The sequence below is a fragment of the Mytilus californianus genome, unplaced genomic scaffold (assembly GCF_021869535.1).
Source record: "Mytilus californianus isolate M0D057914Y unplaced genomic scaffold, xbMytCali1.0.p SCAF_1, whole genome shotgun sequence".
Taxonomy (NCBI): Eukaryota; Metazoa; Mollusca; class Bivalvia; order Mytilida; family Mytilidae; genus Mytilus; species Mytilus californianus.
The window spans coordinates 128,449,800-128,468,807 of record NW_026262581.1 but is presented as its reverse complement, the minus strand read 5'-3'; the positions used below and the strand labels follow the sequence as shown (position 1 = coordinate 128,468,807).

The 19,008-nt window shown below is 32.7% G+C and overlaps 1 protein-coding gene across 2 annotated transcripts in view; it reads right to left on the bottom strand.

Annotated features, from left to right (window-relative positions):
* The window catches only part of LOC127734001 (putative ferric-chelate reductase 1), a 47,548-nt gene that overhangs the window by 18,365 nt on the left and 10,175 nt on the right, over window positions 1-19,008 (bottom strand). For both annotated transcript variants that reach the window (XR_007997337.1, XM_052243541.1), the window contains exons 3-7: window positions 11,181-11,243; window positions 8,084-8,275; window positions 5,092-5,187; window positions 3,674-3,824; window positions 2,231-2,341 (exon numbers count right to left, since the gene is read on the bottom strand). Coding sequence is in view for 1 of the 2 variants with exons in the window: in XM_052243541.1 (XP_052099501.1) it covers window positions 2,231-2,341; window positions 3,674-3,824; window positions 5,092-5,187; window positions 8,084-8,275; window positions 11,181-11,234 (604 nt within the window). In the remaining variant the exon portion in view is untranslated. The remainder of the gene's footprint in view (window positions 1-2,230; window positions 2,342-3,673; window positions 3,825-5,091; window positions 5,188-8,083; window positions 8,276-11,180; window positions 11,244-19,008) is intronic.

Sequence of the window (19,008 nt, the reverse complement as noted above, 5' to 3'; positions counted from 1 at the left end):
GTGCAAAAGTGAAAATGATTAATATCAAACTTGACCTTCGTTGTTGTCAGTAACAACATATCAAATTTGAAAAGCATTGGTTGAACTGTTCATAAATCAATTATTGCACAAAAACAAAATAAAGTGCCATTTTCCAAATTTTAATGTGTTATTACTAATGGAAATATGGAGGTCAAGATTGATATTGATGATTTTCACTTTTTCCATTCATGTGTTGCGGTCCTTGAGAAATTGGAAAGCATTGGTTAAATGTTTCATAAGTTATTACAGGCAAACTGTCGACAGCTCCCCCTACACTTGACATTTTTAATAACCAGATGTTTTCTTCCAAAAACCCAGTTAAAAACTTATACTTCCTCCTTATTTTCATTTTCATATACCACGGTATTTGAGCCTGAACTTGCAGACAAACAATTTTCAATCTAATTATTAATTGGTGGTAGTCTGACAACAAAAAACAGCTGTGCCAAGAGCACATTATGTGCATGATACCCCCTTTATGTGCATATTGAAATTGTTGCAAAAATAAAATGGGATAATTAAAAGGTATCTAATCAGAAGAAAATAAAATGGCTCTGTAGAAAAACATGCATGAGGATATCTATAGGCATATAAGTATTGTATCAATTATGACTGTTAAAACTCTGGAAAGACAAAGCAGAACATTTTTCCAATCCCAACCAATCCCAACAACAGTGTAAAGTTTGTAGTAATGTGATCCAAGCATGACATTTAAAAACGCCCTAAATTTATCTGACTGTCAAGGTCTTATAACTCTGAAAAGACATATCAGATTTTTTTAAAATCAAATGGTGTGTTATATCTCCGGGTGCTGGATTTTCTCGCTGCGTTGAAGACCTATTGGTGGCCTTCGGCTGTTGTCTGCTCTTTGGTCGGGCTGTTGTCTCTTTGACACATTCCCCATTTCCATTCTCAATTTTATTATGTTCACCAATTCTAACAATAATGTACAATTGTCAGTAAATCAATCCAAACAAACACATGTTATAGTACAACATGTGAAAAATTTAATTATATCTGACAATTAAAGTCCTGTAACTCTGGAACAGATACACAGAAATTTAAAAATCAAAAGGAAGCTTCCTTATATCAATCCCAACAATAACATGTGATTTTTCATAGCATTTCCATGGGAACCAAATGGAAATGATGCTACCACTTTTGTCTTGTAATCAATATTAAATAAAGATGGTTTTTTGAGGTTTTTCAAATCTTATTTCCTTTAAAATTTCACCTTGTATCAGATGAATTTCTTTTTCAAAATTTGGGCATTCAGAATTAAAGATTGCCTTTGACATCAATTTTTTATCCAATTTCAACAAAATGAGGGAATTTTATTGGACAATCCATAAATTATGACTGTAAATGTTGGTTCTCGTTGGTGTGTTCTAAGAAGATGTTGAAGATGTCGATTTTCTGACAATAGACTTGACAAGTATGTAACCAACCATTTCACTTGAAAATATGTAAATTTCAGTAATTTTATGAACAGTTTTCCACACAAGTTGTAGTTACAGAGATTAGTTCATTGATAGCTGACATCCAGTGTCAAACACTACATGCATATTGATTAATTTTTTGCCCTACCTACCTACCATAGTTATGTTAAAAATGTCTGGATCCTTTTATCCATCCAATATCAGATATTATATTTGGTTTTAAGTAGTTCAGCATGAATTTGTGGTTACAACTTGAAACTTGTTCATTATGATGTGAACTTTAAAAAAAAAAAGGAGTTTAGATCAAAATTTCACAGTTCTCTAAACATGGAAATGGTTGATTGATTGATTGATTGGTATTAAACGTCACTTTCAGCACTATTGTGCTATTTCTTGGCTGTCAGTTTTTATTGGTGAAGGAAGCTGGAGTGCCCTGAGAGAACCACCAACCTTCAGGAGGAAAACTGACAATCCTAGTCAATTAAGATTGGAGTCGAGTGAACCTTCCAAGTCAGGATTCCAACTCACAACCTCAGTGTTGACAGGATAGTGATACAGTAGTTCGAATACTTCGGCCACGGAGGCCCCAACATGGAAATGTGAAAGTAAGAGCAGGGCATTATATTCTATGGGCACATATTCTTGTTATTTATTGTTTTTTTTAAATGATATTTAGGGATTGAGATTGATGATACAGTTTCTCTCTTTCAGATTTCTAATTTGACCTAATCTATTATATCATGTTAACAATTCCGCTGTAAGTTTCTTACCATGAAGTTTCAACATAATATTCATTGGTGATCCACCTATTACATCATACTTCTGAAGGTCAACTTTCTCTGCAGATATCTTGGGTGTGATTTCATGCTTAAATTTAGAATCTGAAAAAATAAAGAATGATAAATAGAAAGTATTATCTCTATATCAAAGTCTGTAAAACAACCATGATCATCTTACTTTACTTTTCTTGAATTTCTTCTTCTTTTTTGTTGTTGATATATCGGATATTCTTTCAATTAAATCTGGATTCATTTATAGTGTTTTATGGGTTCACCTTTTCTGTTTAAAGTTCCACCTTAAACAAAACAAATATATATCTGGACCTATTTTGCATGGTTCTGTTTCAAAGAATAGCCTTTAGAGCCATAAAGATTGGAAAATCCTTGAGTGTAAGAATTTGTTCAATTGGTCCAACCAATAAAAATGCAAGAATATGGTAGTTAAAAAATTCTCATATTAAAAAGTGGTTTTATTTTTATAGCACTGAAGCTAAATATATCTAATTATATTGTGATTTGCATGTTGTGTAGGTTTTGTCTCTCATATTGGTAGGTATATGAAATTCTATATAGTTATAATTGAGAAAGTCAAGAACAAAGTTTTTGTTCTAAACACAGATGACAAAATACTGTTTTTTATCTTATAAATAAGGGTTCATTTTATTTTAAAGTTATTTATTACGAGTATTACAGATGACCTAAACATAGTGCCCTCTTTAGCATTCAATGACAAAATTGACTTCAGGTCCACACAAGGGAAACTGGAGAAATAAATTCTAATAAGTCAAAATAAGATATAAACATCTTCAATCTACTAATCTATGTTGAAAGAAAATGGTTGGAGTTGGAATGCCACAACGTAAATACCCTCTTTTCAGACAGACCAACAGATGGACAGTTAGTGTCGAGAGGTTACTAAACCTGCTATAGTGAATTTTACAAGTATCAGGCATTTTACCAATAGCTTGAGAATATTGAATGTAACAGTGTGTGAATAATAACTCTTATAGAAATATGTTCCAGTAGCAAGTAACACAAAACATTATCAAGAGGTACTGGATACATTTTAGTTGCTTTCAAGTGATATTAATTCTAGACAAAATCAGATTTAAAACAAAACAGGAGAGCTTCACAATTTATGAGGAAATTGATCATCCTTTTCGTTAAACTGACAAATCTTCTTCTCTTCTTGCTTCACCATAGAATAATTATGACATTGAATTTAAGTGTAAGTTAAAATTTGTATAATCTAGTGGATAGTTCACGGTAACTGGTCCTGGTACCCATCAAATATCATGTCACAATCAAGACACTAGTAATCTATATTTCATTAATAAATAGAAGGATAAAAAGTATAAGTAAGCTTATAGTGCTACCCTTCATATATCATTTTTCTTAGTGAGTCCATGGAGTTAAAAGGTAAATTTTACTTACTACTACTTTGATCCCACTTTCCTTTTCCAAAGAACATATACCAGTCTTTTTCAAAATTAATTCCTGCTGCATTACTCTTCTCAGCATCAAATGAACACATCAGAATCCCTGCAGAGTAACTATTTGCTTTTACTGTAATCCAGGGATCTAACTGGAAAAATGAATTCTAGTTCAAAAACAAAATTGTTCTATTTTTCAATGAATATCAGAATCTACTAATAAAAACTTGACCAAAACAATACTGGTTTCGTCTTAAACTTTACAAAAATAACTGATGGTTTCGAGGTGTCGTCCTTGAAATAATCTGTGGCTTTACTCTTAAATTTCAATCGGACAAATAACCAATTCAATTCTAATGGTATAATCTATAACACAAATCTGGACTTTTAATAGTACTTGTGTTTATATTATTCAAAAATGAGATTGCTTCACGAGAAAAATATAACCAAATATAATAAAACAATTCTGCTTCTATTGGGAACAAGTAGAATACATTTAATTGAAAATGACCTCACAATATTTTTTGGGAAAACATAGTTTTATATGAAATATTATATATAACAAAAAATTTTAGGTGTTGAATACCAATTGCAAAACAAGATGTTATAACATTCATTTAAAGAGGGTCCCTACTACAAAATTGAGAAAGTAAAAAGATGCAGGAAAAGTTGAATGCATATTAAAAAATTCTCTTCTTCTCACTATAATTATCAAATATAGTTAAAACCATTTTATCTGGGTGTTTTATTATATAAAGTTTCAGTGTCAAATGATAATTATACTTACATTAGCTATTGCACTATTGCTTTTACCCATTGTTTGTGGACCTTTGTACAAAGACCAGACTACCTATAGTTACACAACTAGATATTTCTACTTACATGAGTTATTGCGCTATTGCTTTTCCCATTGTTTGAGGACCTTTTTACAAAGACCGGACTACCTATAGTTACACAATTAGATATTTCTACTTACATGAGCTATTGCACTATTGCTTTTCCCATTGTTTGAGTACCTTTTTACAAAGACCGGACTACCTATAGTTACACAATTAGATATTTCTACTTACATGAGCTATTGCACTATTGCTTTTCCCATTGTTTGAGGACCTTTTTACAAAGACTGGACTACCTATAGTTACACAATTAGATATTTATGAGGTTAGGGGACGGATAGGGGTCTCTGATTTCCACTTCTCTACCCCCAGTTCCCATTTCCCTTCCCACTCTACTACCAATTCCCTCCCACCTTACTTCCACTTCCCTCCCCCTTGCTCCCAGATGAAAATCGTTCAAAATTTTTTTCAGAATATACCCATTTTTACTCACCCTCTTCCCTGGTTCCAGCCCCTAAATCGCACTTACCGCCCCCTCATTCCCATCTTCCCTTACCCCTGTCCAACCCTCAATTCTACTTACTGGAGATATTTGAGTATTGTATTTGCCTGGGTTTGTGGACCTTTGTACAAAGACCTGACTACCATCAGTTATACAATCAAACACAGTGTCTGATCCCTGAATAATAAAAACATGCATGTTAACAATTGGTAAATATATATATTAAGAAATTCCACTTAAGACTTCATTGAATATTTTCTTTCACTTATTGATCCATGAGGATTTCTTATGGACACAAGAACTATATAGTTAATATTTATAGTTATAGAAAGGTCCTTGATAAGTTGAAGCAGACCCTGACTTATTCTTTTAATTCAAAATTATACGGTGGATAAGAGAGAAAATACACCAAAAATTAATCATATACACAGATGAAAAAGTAAACAATGCAATACAGTATATAGTGCCATACTGTTATCAAAACCTTTCACCTCTTTGAACTATGTACCAGTATATGTTCGACGGGGTATTTAGTTAAATATATTATTAATCAAAATAAAATCACTATCAGACGTATGCATCCTATGGGGCACTGATAAGGGAAACTCCACAACATACAAAGGTGGTGTTGGATTACAGCTGGGGCATGTCTGCCTCTCGGATGTCAGTCCATATTTGGTCAAGAGACTGACTGAAACCAATGGGAAGGTGGTTCTCATGTTGACCAGTCACATGACTTTTTAAGAAATTGTTTGAAACAAAGTGTGCTCACTTCACTTTCAATTTGGCGTGGCTGTAAGCAGCAAAGTTTTCAGCAGAAACTATTTTTGAGTTATTTTAACATACAGGAATCTTAAGCATTCATAAATGATATGTAAGTCTAGAACATTTTCCTACTATGGCCGCTGTTTTGGAACAATTTAAACTTTTATTGGGAATTCCAGAGTGGTTCCGTCTGTCCCAGGAAGAAATTTCATCATTGGATTACTACCTGACCGAAACAGAGAACGATCTTTCTCGGGCTTTGTGGTCTTTAAAACTAGACTGTGCCACTTGTTGCATGGGATGCATACTGTAAATTCAGAAATTATTGCGTGCATTTATTATTGTAATTTTGTCTTTTTAGACTAAAATGCGATTTAAATTTTTGCGATATTGAGAAAAATCCTGTTAAATTCATATCAAAAATTTCAAAATGCGAGTTTAAATTATTGCGATTATAACCCTGTCGCATTTTTCTCAATAATAAAAACATCGCAATAATTTCTGAATTTACAGTATTTTGCAACACAAATGCTATTTTGCCGATATGTGTAACATGTAAACAGCCTCGCGCCGATTAAGAGATTCTGTTTTACAAGGAGCTAAGAGGGTACTTGGCACTGTTAGTAATAGGAAATTACCCATTACACCATCTATTCTACAACGCATTTTTACCACAATTAACTTTTCATGTTCTGGGGACTTGGCCTTTTTTTCCCACCCACCTCACCTCTATTATCTTAGGAGGATTGTACTCTCTTGAATAAAGACTAAGACTGTTAACTTCACCATGAATGTCAATTAGAAATGAAATGGGGTTCATGCCATTATCTTAGAAGGATTGTACTCTCTTGAATATAGATATGACCAGGCTGGACCACATGTCAATTGGTGGGGTGCTAGATGACATTCTGTGGCCCAGCTCTGATCATATTATTCTGCAGGGGAACTAACTCAGAGCTTTGGGTTGGTAGAGCATTAGGTCCAGCTTTCTTTGGCAATCAATTAATAATCAATAAAACACTAAGTTGGATGTTCATATATTAATTATTCACACAACAGATATATCATACACATGTACATAGCATGTATTTGACTTGAACAACTCTAAGTCACCTTATTTTGATACAATCCTTAATCTCGTAAACTTCACGTCTAAAGAGTTCATAGCAATATTTTTTTGGAATATCACTTTTTTCAGTGCTATCTTATTATTCTCAGCCCTTAACTGCCCTTTCAAATAAAAATCATTCATTTTATATTATTAACAACCTAACCAATCAATATACATTACTCCCGAAAAGGGAAGGGTTATTCTTTTAATTTCACTTATTGAGCTATGTTCCCTTAGATAACCTTTTTATCACTAACACTGTTAAACTAAAGGATTAATTATGTAAGAAATTAAAACATCTATATCTTATCTAAAATAGGAACTAGCTTATTAGCTTACAAGTGCTAGTTCTTTGTTATTTGACTGACAATCAATTTCTTGTTCATCTTTTAAAGGTGATAAAAACAATTTCACAATTTTACCCAAATACCCTTATCCAGTATAATTTATATTGAATGCCAAATTATGACATTTTTGATACATGTAAAAAGTAGTAACAAGTTACTACTCAGTTTTGACATATTCGTCGCAAGTACTGAAATTTAGCATGATAAACTTAGGAATATACAGATTTATTAAACACATTCATATAAAATTATTGCCAATGAAAATGATGTTTTTTTTGTTGGTGATATAGACTCAGACTGTTAACCTCACCATGAATGTCAATTAGAAATTAAATGGGGTTCATGTAATTATCTTAGAAGGATTGTACTCTCTTGAATATAGACTCAAGACTTCTAACCTCACCATGAATGTCAATTAGAAATTAAATGGGGTTCATGTCATTATCTTAGAAGGATTGTACTCTCTTGAATATAGACTCAGACTGCTAACCTCACCATGAATGTCAATTAGAAATTAAATGGGGTTCATGTCATTATCTTAGAAGGATTGTACTCTCTTTTGATAATAGAATCAGACTGCTAACCTTACCATGAATGTCAATTAGAAATGAAATAGGGTTCATGCCAATATCTTAGATGGATTGTACTCCTCTCTTGGAGAGTAATTAAACTTTACCATTTTTACATTCTTCAAAGTTGTGTTTTAGAAACTGATCAAGGGTCTATGCCACTATCATTACCATGGTACAGCATATAAGAGTTCCATGTTTAATGAAGTTAAAATACATGTATATGTTCAACTTTTTACATACATATTGATAGGTTTAGTTTACATGATATAAACTTTTACCATTTTGTCATCACTGGACAAAGCCACAGAAATCCAGTCACCACCACTAGACAATGAAGCCAATGAAGCCTTCATGCTAATCTCGATCTTTGTTCCTATCTCTCTCCATGTAACTTCAAATGTACAATCCCCTGAACAATCACTATAGCATCCTACACTTGATCCACAGTCTGTATTCTTTTTAAATGCGACCTATGATAAAAGTGCTGTTTTAATCACTGCAGACAGTAATTTAACATTCTCAAATATATATTTCTCACATCTATAAGGATTTGAATATTTGGACCATTGGGTGTCATTGAATGTAAAGTGATTAGGTCTATTCATAAGCACATCTCCATGCATACTTTTGTCAACCTAAGTGGAAGTGTAACAAACAAATATTTGCAATTGTTTCTGGTGACAGGAAGTAATGCTCCTCTCTCCTTCAAGGACTTTCATGGATCTCTCGAAACAAATATAATGCTCTTTGTTTAAATTCTTGAACACATTGGTCATTCAATAAACTTGTAGAAGTTATTATGTATTGTTCAAATGTAGCTAGTCTGTCATTTTTAATTTGTATACAATATATATTCAAAAGTTTTCTTGACTAAGTATTATTTAGTACTTGACATTTTGTTTCTAGACACATGTCTCTTAGACCTTATGTTGACCTTTAGATGTCTTTTGTATCTAGACACCTGTCTCTTAGACCTTATGTTGACCTTTAGATGTCTTTTGTATCTAGACATTTGTCTCTTAGACCTTATGTTGATATTTAGATGTCTTTTGTATCTAGAAACCTGTCTCTTAGACCTTATGTTGACCTTTAGATGTCTTTTGTATCTAGACATTTGTCTCTTAGACCTTATGTTGACCTTTAGATGTCTTTTGTATCTAGACACCTGTCTCTAAGACCTTATGTTGATATTTAGATGTCTTTTGTATCTAGACACTTGTCTCTTAGACCTTATGTTGACCTTTAGATGTCTTTTGTATCTAGACACTTGTCTCTTAGACCTTCTGTTGATATTTAGATGTCTTTTGTATCTAGACACTTGTCTCTTAGACCTTCTGTTGATATTTAGATGTCTTTTGTATCTAGACACCTGTCTCTTAGACCTTATGTTGACATTTATATGTCTTTTGTATCTAGACACTTGTCTCTTAGGCCTTATGTTGATATTTAGATGTCTTTTGTATCTAGACATTTGTCTCTTAGGCCTTATGTTGATATTTAGATGTCTTTTGTATCTAGACACCTGTCTCTTAGACCTTATGTTGATATTTAGATGTCTTTTGTATCTAGACACTTGTCTCTTAGACCTTATGTTGATATTTAGATGTCTCTTGTATCTAGACACTTGTCTCTTAGACCTTATGTTGACCTTTAGATGTCTTTTGGGTTCTGTTTCGTTAGGTTGTGTTACATTGACATATACCCATACATCTCCTTTTATTGATTGATTGATTGTTGTTTGCTATACATTCAATGGCAAAAATATCATGCATGTTCAGGACAAGAAAAAAATAACAATAAATACAATATGTAGGTTCTGCAATAAGGGGTTGACCAGGATGGAGGCAGGAAATTTGGAATGCCACTGGAAAATAAGGGTATATTGGATAGGGACAGAATACTTTTATTGACATGGGGCCAAAGAATAATAGGACATAATCAGTGAGTTTGAATGACCATATGCATGTATCACTTTTTTGTATTAAACTTAATCAAACCACAACAGCAAAGAATTAAAAACTTCTGAAGAGTAAAGGTGAAATAAGCAAATGTAAATAAGTAAAAAACATTAATAAACTGTTGAAACAGAGATATGTCTCGATAAAATTCAGAAAGACAATCTGATGGACAGCAACATTGCTTATTTATTAATTCAGTCACTGGACCATGATCTAGTGGGCAGGGCCTGAAAATGGTCGACAAACTGAGATGTACAGACAGTAATGTAACTTTATAGAAAATATAGTTGTTTATTGTAAATAGTTCCTTTCAATATAACTTAAGCAGAAAAACTTAACATTGAAAATTGCTAATTAATTCAAAGTCACTGGACCATGTCCTAGGGGGCAGGGCCTCAAAATAGTCGTCAAACTGATATGTACTGATAGTAATGCGACTTCATACAAAATATCATTGATCTATCACCAGTAGATCCTATCAAACTTACTTAAGCGGAAAACTTAACATTGAAAATTGCTAATTAATTCAAAGTCACTGAACCATGTCCTAAGGGGCAGGGCCCAAAATAATCGTCAAACTGATATGTACTGATAGTAATGCAACTTCGTAGTAAATATCAATGATCTATCACAAGTAGTTCCTATCAAACTAACTTAAGCAGAAAACTTAACAATTGTTGACGCCGGAGCAAGAGCCATGGTCGTCGCTGGAAAAGCAATCGCTATGTCTTGCTTTCCGTGACTGTCATCACAGGCAAGACAAAAATTGATATGTTAACTGCTTTCAGTATTGAAATGATTTTTTAATGAATTCTTAATCATTAATGATAGCAAATAGTCATAATATACCTCCCCCCATTGTGTTCTGATCGATGCTATGCTTTTGCGCCAAAAAAATCTTTCATTTGTGCCACAAACCATATTTCATTTGCGCCAAAAATACAACATTGCATTTGCGCCAAAAATAAAACATTTCATTTGCGCCAAAAATAAAACATTTCATTTGCGCCAATAGTAAAGGTTAATAAAGATAAATAGTATAAAACTAGATTTATTCCAAAGAAACTTTTAATAATAACTTTAAAACACAGTTTTTGTTTGCATAATAAAACATATTTTAGCAGAAATTAGTCATTATAAAACCATAATGAATGCCCTATACACCGATAAGTTGCACTAGTAACCATGGTTGTGTTCGTTCAAAGTTGTAAAAAAAATCTTATTCTCGATACAGCAATGAATATTTAAAGTTTTCCGTTATATGTTACCTGTAAAATGGTGCAAATGTAGTTGTATTTTTTTACGCAAATGAAACATAACCTTGTGGTGCAAATGAAAGATTGGATTTTGTAAAAATTGGTGCAAATGTAATGCGTCCATTCTGATTGTATTTAACTCTAAATTAATCAAGACTCACTAAAGATTTACTCAGTATACAAAATGCCAGTAAGTAATATACAAATCTTCCCATTGTTTATACCTGAAATTATAAAGAAAATATCCAAATGAATAAGATTATCACTTTGTGGTAATGTAACCTGTAATTCTTTTTCATATGAAACATAAAGCTCACAGCAATATGATATCAAGAGGTATGGTTATACATGCTTGGTTACGACAGTGCTTCTGTAATTTTACTAGATAATTATCATATTGAAGGTTAAATGTACAAATTTTTGGCTGCTGCAAGCAAAGAAAAAATAGACAAGTAAAAACAAAGCCTTTGATACTGTATATCTAGAATGATTCAAATTGTTAAAAGTAACAACCTATGACATTTAACTGATAGTAATTTCTTAAAGTGGAAAATACAATCTGGATATGAATAAAATAGGATTAGACAGCAATCAAATCTAAAATATTTTAAAGAAATCTAGAAGACAACAACATTGTACAGTCTTCTAACTATCAATAGGTGTCTACAATATGTTATGCCGTAAATCAGTCTGAGTCTAAAAAAGTTGTGCAAAACTTAAACAGAAACAACCATAAAATATCTGCCATCAAAAACAATTCTCAAAATATAAAAAACATATTCTAAAAAAAAACATAAGACAACCATTGACAACACAGTGGTATTGACAAACATGCATGGTCACAGCTATATGATTATACATGTATGGTCACAGTGGTATGGTGACCATGGTCATACATGTATGGTCAGAGTGGTATGGTCATACATGCATAATCACAGCAGTATGGTCAAACATGTACATGTATGGTCATAGTGGTATGGTCATACATGCATGGTCACAGTGGTATGGTCATACATGCATAATCACAGCAGTATGGTCAAACATGTACATGTATGGTCACAATGGTATGGTCATACATGCATGGTCAGAGTGGTATGGTCATACATGCATAATCACAGCAGTATGGTCAAACATGTACATGTATGGTCACAGTGGTATGGTCATACATGCATGGTCAGAGTGGTATGGTCATACATGCATGGTCAGAGTGGTATGGTCATACATGCATGGTCACAGCAGTATGGTCAAACATGTACATGTATGGTCACAATGGTATGGTCATACATGCATGGTCAGAGTGGTATGGTCATACATGCATAATCACAGCAGTATGGTCAAACATGTACATGTATGGTCACAATGGTATGGTCATAAATGCATGGTCACAGCAGTATGGTCAAACATGCATGTTATGCTGTAAACTGTTCTGAGTTTAAAATAGTTGTGCAAAACTTAAATAGAAACAACCATAAAATATCTGCCATCAACAAGGATTCTCAAAATATAAAAAAAAAATATTAAGATATAACATAAGACAACCACTGAAAACACAGTGATTCTGACACACATGCATGGTCACAGTGATCCTGACACACATGCATGGTCACAGTGATATCTCTCCTCTGGCCCAAGCCACTACTATTTTCAATGACTTTAATAATTGTTTGAGAACAATGTACTATTGTGATCAAGATATCTCAGACATTGACCAATTGAAAGGCTTACAATGACAGAAACAATTATGGCCATATATATGTTTGTAAAATATATTTTCTCATTTACTGTCATACTGCATAAAAAAAAAATATTACAGAAATTGCAGAATATGGTGCTAGTGGTGACAGTGGGGTAGCTTTTGAGAAAGTTTGAAAGAGTATGCAGTATGTGTTAACTAGTCAAAACATATTTAAATATAGGGCTAAAAATAGTAACAACTGATAAAATGAACCTTTAACTATTGTAGTTTATTATAACCTGATTCTACCCACACTCCATTTATTTAATCAAAGTTCAGACTAATTAATATACCTTTAATAATGCCTCGATAACCTTGATACCAATAGTTGTTAAAGCTTATTGTCAGTTCCTGCCCACAAATGTAACAGCTTATATCAGTTAATTATAAGTGAAAAATAAGCTGAAAACAATTTTAGCTTAGTTTGTGACTGACCGTGTGATTTCTATTTATTCTGATAAATGAGACAGACAAGACTTCATCAACTGTCTGGAAAAACGTCATTTTGCTTCAAAAATACCAATTACATGTACAAATTTACCAATCCTATCTGACTGATTAAACAAAAGTTCATTTCTGCAAACACTTGTAGAACAAGCTCTCAAGAAGTTCTTGTTATTGCTACCCTCTAACATAGAACAAGCTCTTAAGAAGTTCTTGTTATTGCTACCCACTGAGGTAGAACCAGCTCTTAAGAAGTTCTTGTTATTGCTACCCTCTAACGTAGAACAAGCTCTTAAGAAGTTCTTGTTATTGCTACCCTCTAACTTAGAACAAGCTCTTAAGTAGTTTTTGTTATTGCTACCCTCTAATGTAGAACAAGCTCTTAAGAAGTTTTTGTTATTGCTACCCTCTAATGTAGAACAAGCTCTTAAGAAGTTCTTGCTGTTGCTACCTCTAATGTAGAAAAAGCTCTTAAGAAGTTCTTGTTATTGCTGCTCTCTAACGTAGAACAAGCTCTTAAGAAGTTCTTGTTATTGCTACCCTTTAAGGTAGAACCAGCTCTTAAGAAGTTCTTGTTATTGCTACCCTCTAATGTAGAACAAGCTCTGAAGAAGTTCTTGTTATTGCTACCCTCTAACAAAGAACAAGCCTGAAGAAGTTCTTGTTATTGCTACCCTCTAAAAAAGAACAAGCTCTGAAGAAGTTCTTGTTATTGCTACCCTCTAACAAAGAACCAGCTCTTAAGAAGTTCTTGTTATTGCTACCCTCTAATGTAGAATATATTTAAAGTTAATAGAATGAAAACCTGAGAAAAAAATTTCTTTAGAAATTCAAGTAGTGTACAAACATATTGGTTTTATTATAGAATAAAAAATCTAACAGTTCAAATACAGAAAAATATTAAATGAATGACTGAAAACATTAATTCACAATTGTGTGTAGCACATGAGTTAATAATCTGTGTTATTTGGTCACAAGTATAATATTTTTTTATATTTGAGTTCTTGGATAACTTATTCTTTTTATTACATTGACCAAATACTTTTCAATTGAATTAAAATAGAAAATGCAAGGGGCTATATCTTTTTCTATGCATTCTCCATTCTTTTGATACAACATGATGATGTCTTGACCAACATCCATTGTTGTTTGATGACAGAGGACTAAAATTATCAAATTCATTTCACATGTGAAATTATCCCTTTTCATTTTACTGGGAAATCATTGCATTTCCTTGCTACCAATGCAATGTATCAAATTGATTTAATACAACTCTTTTCAAGCTATGGACTTGTCTCAGTTGAATCTAGCAATGGCTGTCACATGACCTCCATAGTTAATTTAATCTGAAATGCAGTAAAACCAAAGTTGGCTTCTTAATTGTACAGATATTATAGAGTGGACTTGAACAAAAGTTCAACCTAGACTTAACATTTTTTTGTACCTAACCAATGATTATGTACATTTTTCGAAAGAATATTTTAGTGATGTTCTAATGACCCTCAAGTGTTAACACTTGCCACTTGAGCAAACATCAATCAATCTCAAGTTTTATAATAGATAGTGGACTGTTAAAGGAATCCATCAAATAATCCAAGTAAACTTTGACAATGAAAAAAATTGTAATGGATATTTGTCTATTTAATAATCCATAGCAAAATTTCAAAATCAATTAAGTTGTAATCAATATTGTTCTGTGGAGAGAATTCATCTATTGATAATCAATAATAAAGTATAATCATAAATAATTGATATAATTTGTAATTTAATGTCACAGGGTAAATGGCCACTTGGTTCTTATTATTAGGGCATGGATTATAGTGATGATAATAAAGTTGAAACACTGAAAATACATAATTGTAATAAACATTTATTTCAAATGTTAACTTGGTTTCCTTTTAATATGAACTGTGAATTGGATAGAAGTACATGCATTATAAGGCCTACAAAAGTAAATGTGCTTACCTGAAAATAGGGAAAAAAGTTATATGTCCCATATGTAGCTCGTGCGTGCTAAAGTGTGAAACTCACATTAGTACGAGTACACTGTATATATAGTACTAGATAAAGTGGCGGGGTTGCATGCATTATAAATTCGTGCAGAGTAGAACATAGACTAAAGTCTTTTTCTAACTGTCTGTCAATGAACGATTGAATGAACTAATGAATGAATGTATGAATGAATGTGTAAATGGTAGTAAACATAGTACACACAACATATAGTATAGTACTAGTATATAGCTGTACTCTTCTGATAAATAGCTACGGTGACACATTCTCAGCCCATGGAGAAAATTTCGTCCCTGAAATTTTATCTCCTAACATGACTAGTTCAAAAGGAAAACATAATGGTAAGTAAAATCATCTGCCATAAGACATTGCAATGACAAATTCTTTACACACACACACACAAACATAATGAATAAAACAAAATAACTTCTGTATGAAGATGATTATCCGAAAATGCAAGAAAAATTACACGAGATCTTGCGGGAAATCAATAAGTTCATTACTGAGCTTAATTGTAGAAACAATATGATCACTCCGTTCCTACACACTTATGTACAAAAGAAGAAGGGTGATAAGATAAAGTGTATGTTTTCTAAGCTAGTGGATGGTGTACATCCATCAGAGGATCTGGGTCGTGGATGGTTTAATTATATGGAAAGAATTATTTCGAAGAATGAGAACTTTGAAAAACCTGTCAGCTTAACTCAGTTCTTCTCCATATTCCGTCAATTAACAGTTTCACAGTTTCATACTTTGAAAAACCTTTATGCTAACTTAAAATGAATGCATCCAAGGTCTAAAATAATTGAAGATGTACTCTTAAAAGGCATATATACTACAAGGTTAATGTACCGTCAACCAAAACTTTAAACTGATAAGGAATGCACATGTACACTGTAAGATTGATTGATTGATTGATTGGTGTTTAATGCCACTTTCAACACTATTGTGCTATTTCGTGGCGGTCAGTTTTTATTGGTGGAGGAAGCCGAATTGCCCGGAGAGAACAACGACCTTCAGTAAGAAATGTACACTGTAAGAAGGGAGGGATCAACAAACAGACCAGATAACATAATGCCCTTACAATCATAAGCAGGGCATAAAAACAATTATGACAGACAGAAACCAACATCAACCACTCCTACAAGCGTCTGGCTTTTTATCGGGGACATAAAAAAAAACTTTCACCAAAACCTGAGACAAGGGTGTAACAGCACATTAGATTGAACTGTAAAAGTTAGTGGAAAAGCTTGATGTTACTTTTATTGATGAATATAATACTACTGTTATTTCTAAAGTTTATTAGTTTAATAGTTTAAAAAAAATGATTTGTGAAATATGGAATTTAATCATTTTTGGTGTAAAAAAAATCTTTGAATGTTTTAGATAAATGACATTCTTTCAATAGACCACTTTCGAGTTCGTTGCATTCCGTCAAAAACTTTGGTTTTAGTGAACATCATTCGTGCATTGAGGGGCATCGTCACTTCCTTTCCATGTTGAGCGAGTGGTTGAAAAAATATGATACTATATTGCACGAATTATTCGACAAATTAAATTCTTATAATTGATAATCAGCACTGCTGTCATTAGGGAATTGTTATTAAGTACCTACAGAACAAACATTATTTCTAGTTTATCCTGCATAATGACGATCACAAAGACGCTTGATGAACTTTAATAGTGCATGGATACAGGCGATCTCCTCTATCTGATAAATGACGTCATAAAGGCGCCTATAATTGACGAACTTTTCCAGTGAAGGACATAACTCGAAAGTGGTCTATTAGATTGACAATAATGACAGAATTGAAATTTTTGACTCTCTGCACTACACTTCCATGCAACCTTATAAAACATAAATTTAACTCTGCCTTTGTGACTGTATGTGACTGTACCAAGTCAGGAGCCTGTATTTCAATGGTTGTTGTTTGTGACTGTTTATCATATTTGTTTTTCATTTGTTATTTTGTACATAAATCAGGCCGTTGGTTTTCTCATTTTAATTATTTTACATTTTGTTATGTCAGGACCTTATATAGCATACTATGTGGTATGGGTTTCGCTCATTGTTGAAGGCCAAACAGCGACAAGTCACCTATAGTTGCTAACATCTATGTCATTTGGTCTCTGGTGGAGAGTTGTCTCATTGGCAATCAAACCACATCTCCTTATTCTATACTGAATATTACTATAACACAGAGATTGGTCACTTGCGATATCATGTCAAAACCGTGACTTATCAAATGTTTAGCTAGGTACTTCAAATTTTGTTTTTGCCCGTAGCAAATGATAAATTATCAATGTAGCCGCTTTTAAATGATCATTGCTGGGAATTATTATTAAAGTGGCTAATCATTACCTGGTATTATTACTAATTACCGTATCAAAATAAGTTGAATAAAATGCTCCGCAGGGCGCAGCTTGATACGACAGCAGAGGTCGAACCCTGAACAGTTGGGGCAAGTATGGACACAACATTCAAGCTTGATACAGCTTTGCATTTGGATTGTGATTAAAAATTTGACACAGCATAGGTTTCTGACACAGAATGAATGTGGTCTAAGAACTGAAAAATTTTAAATTGGACATTCACCTATTATGGTCCAATATCCAAAATCTAAATACGTGGTTAGATTCAGCATATCAAAGAACCCCAAGAATTCAATTTTTGATGAAATCAAACAAAGTTTAATTTTGGACCCTTTTGACCTCAATGTGGACAAAGTTGATAACGGGGCCCAAAAATCAAAAATCTAAATACATGGTTAGATTCAGCATATCCAAGAACCCTAAGAATTCAATTTTTGTTAAAATCAAACTAAGTTTAATTTTGGACCCCGATTTGGACCAACTTGAAAACTGGGCTCAAAATCAAAAATCTAAATACATGTTTAGATTCAGCATATCAAAGAACCCTAAGAATTCAATTTTTGTTAAAATCAAACTAAGTTTAATTTTGGACCTTTTGGACCTTAATGTAGACCAATTTGAAAACGGAACCAAAAATTAAGAATCTAAATACACGGTTAGATTCGGCATATCAAAGAACCCCAATAATTCAATTTTTGATGAAATCAAACAAAGTTTAAATTTTGGACCCTTTGGACCTCAATGTGGACCAATTTAAAAACGGGCCCCAAAATCCAAAAACTAAATACACGGTTAGATTCAGCATATTAAAGAACCCCAAGAATTCAAGAATAAAACCCCATTGAAATTGGTCAAGAAATAAGCAATTTATACGAAGTATCTTCTTTTGCACAATACTGTGCAATTAAATATTTCTTGCTATTGAGCAATACTGTACAATTGACAATTTCTTGCTATTGCGCAATATTGTGCTATTGGATATTTCTTGCTATTGCGCAATACTGTGCAATTGAAGATTTCTTGCTATTGCGCAATACTGTGCAATTGAAGATTTCTTGCTATTGTGCAATACTGTGCAATTGAAAATTTCTTGCTATTGCACAATACTTATTATATAATAATTTACACATCCTGTTTGATGTGTATCTCCTATCATATCATTATTATTTGCTTTTAAATATAAATCAGAAATAACCAACTTAAAATGGAAAATTTTAAAAGATAAAAAAAAGGAAAAAAAGAAAAAAAATGAAAAAAAAAAAAAAATCCCCCCCCCCCCCAAATTTTTTGAACCCCCTTTTGATTCATCACCCCCAAACTCAATCCCAGCCTTCCCTTTGTGGTATGGTACCTTGCAGTACAATTTCAGAGAGATCCATACACTTGAACACAAGTTATTGTCTGGAAACTAGAAAAATGTGTTTTTT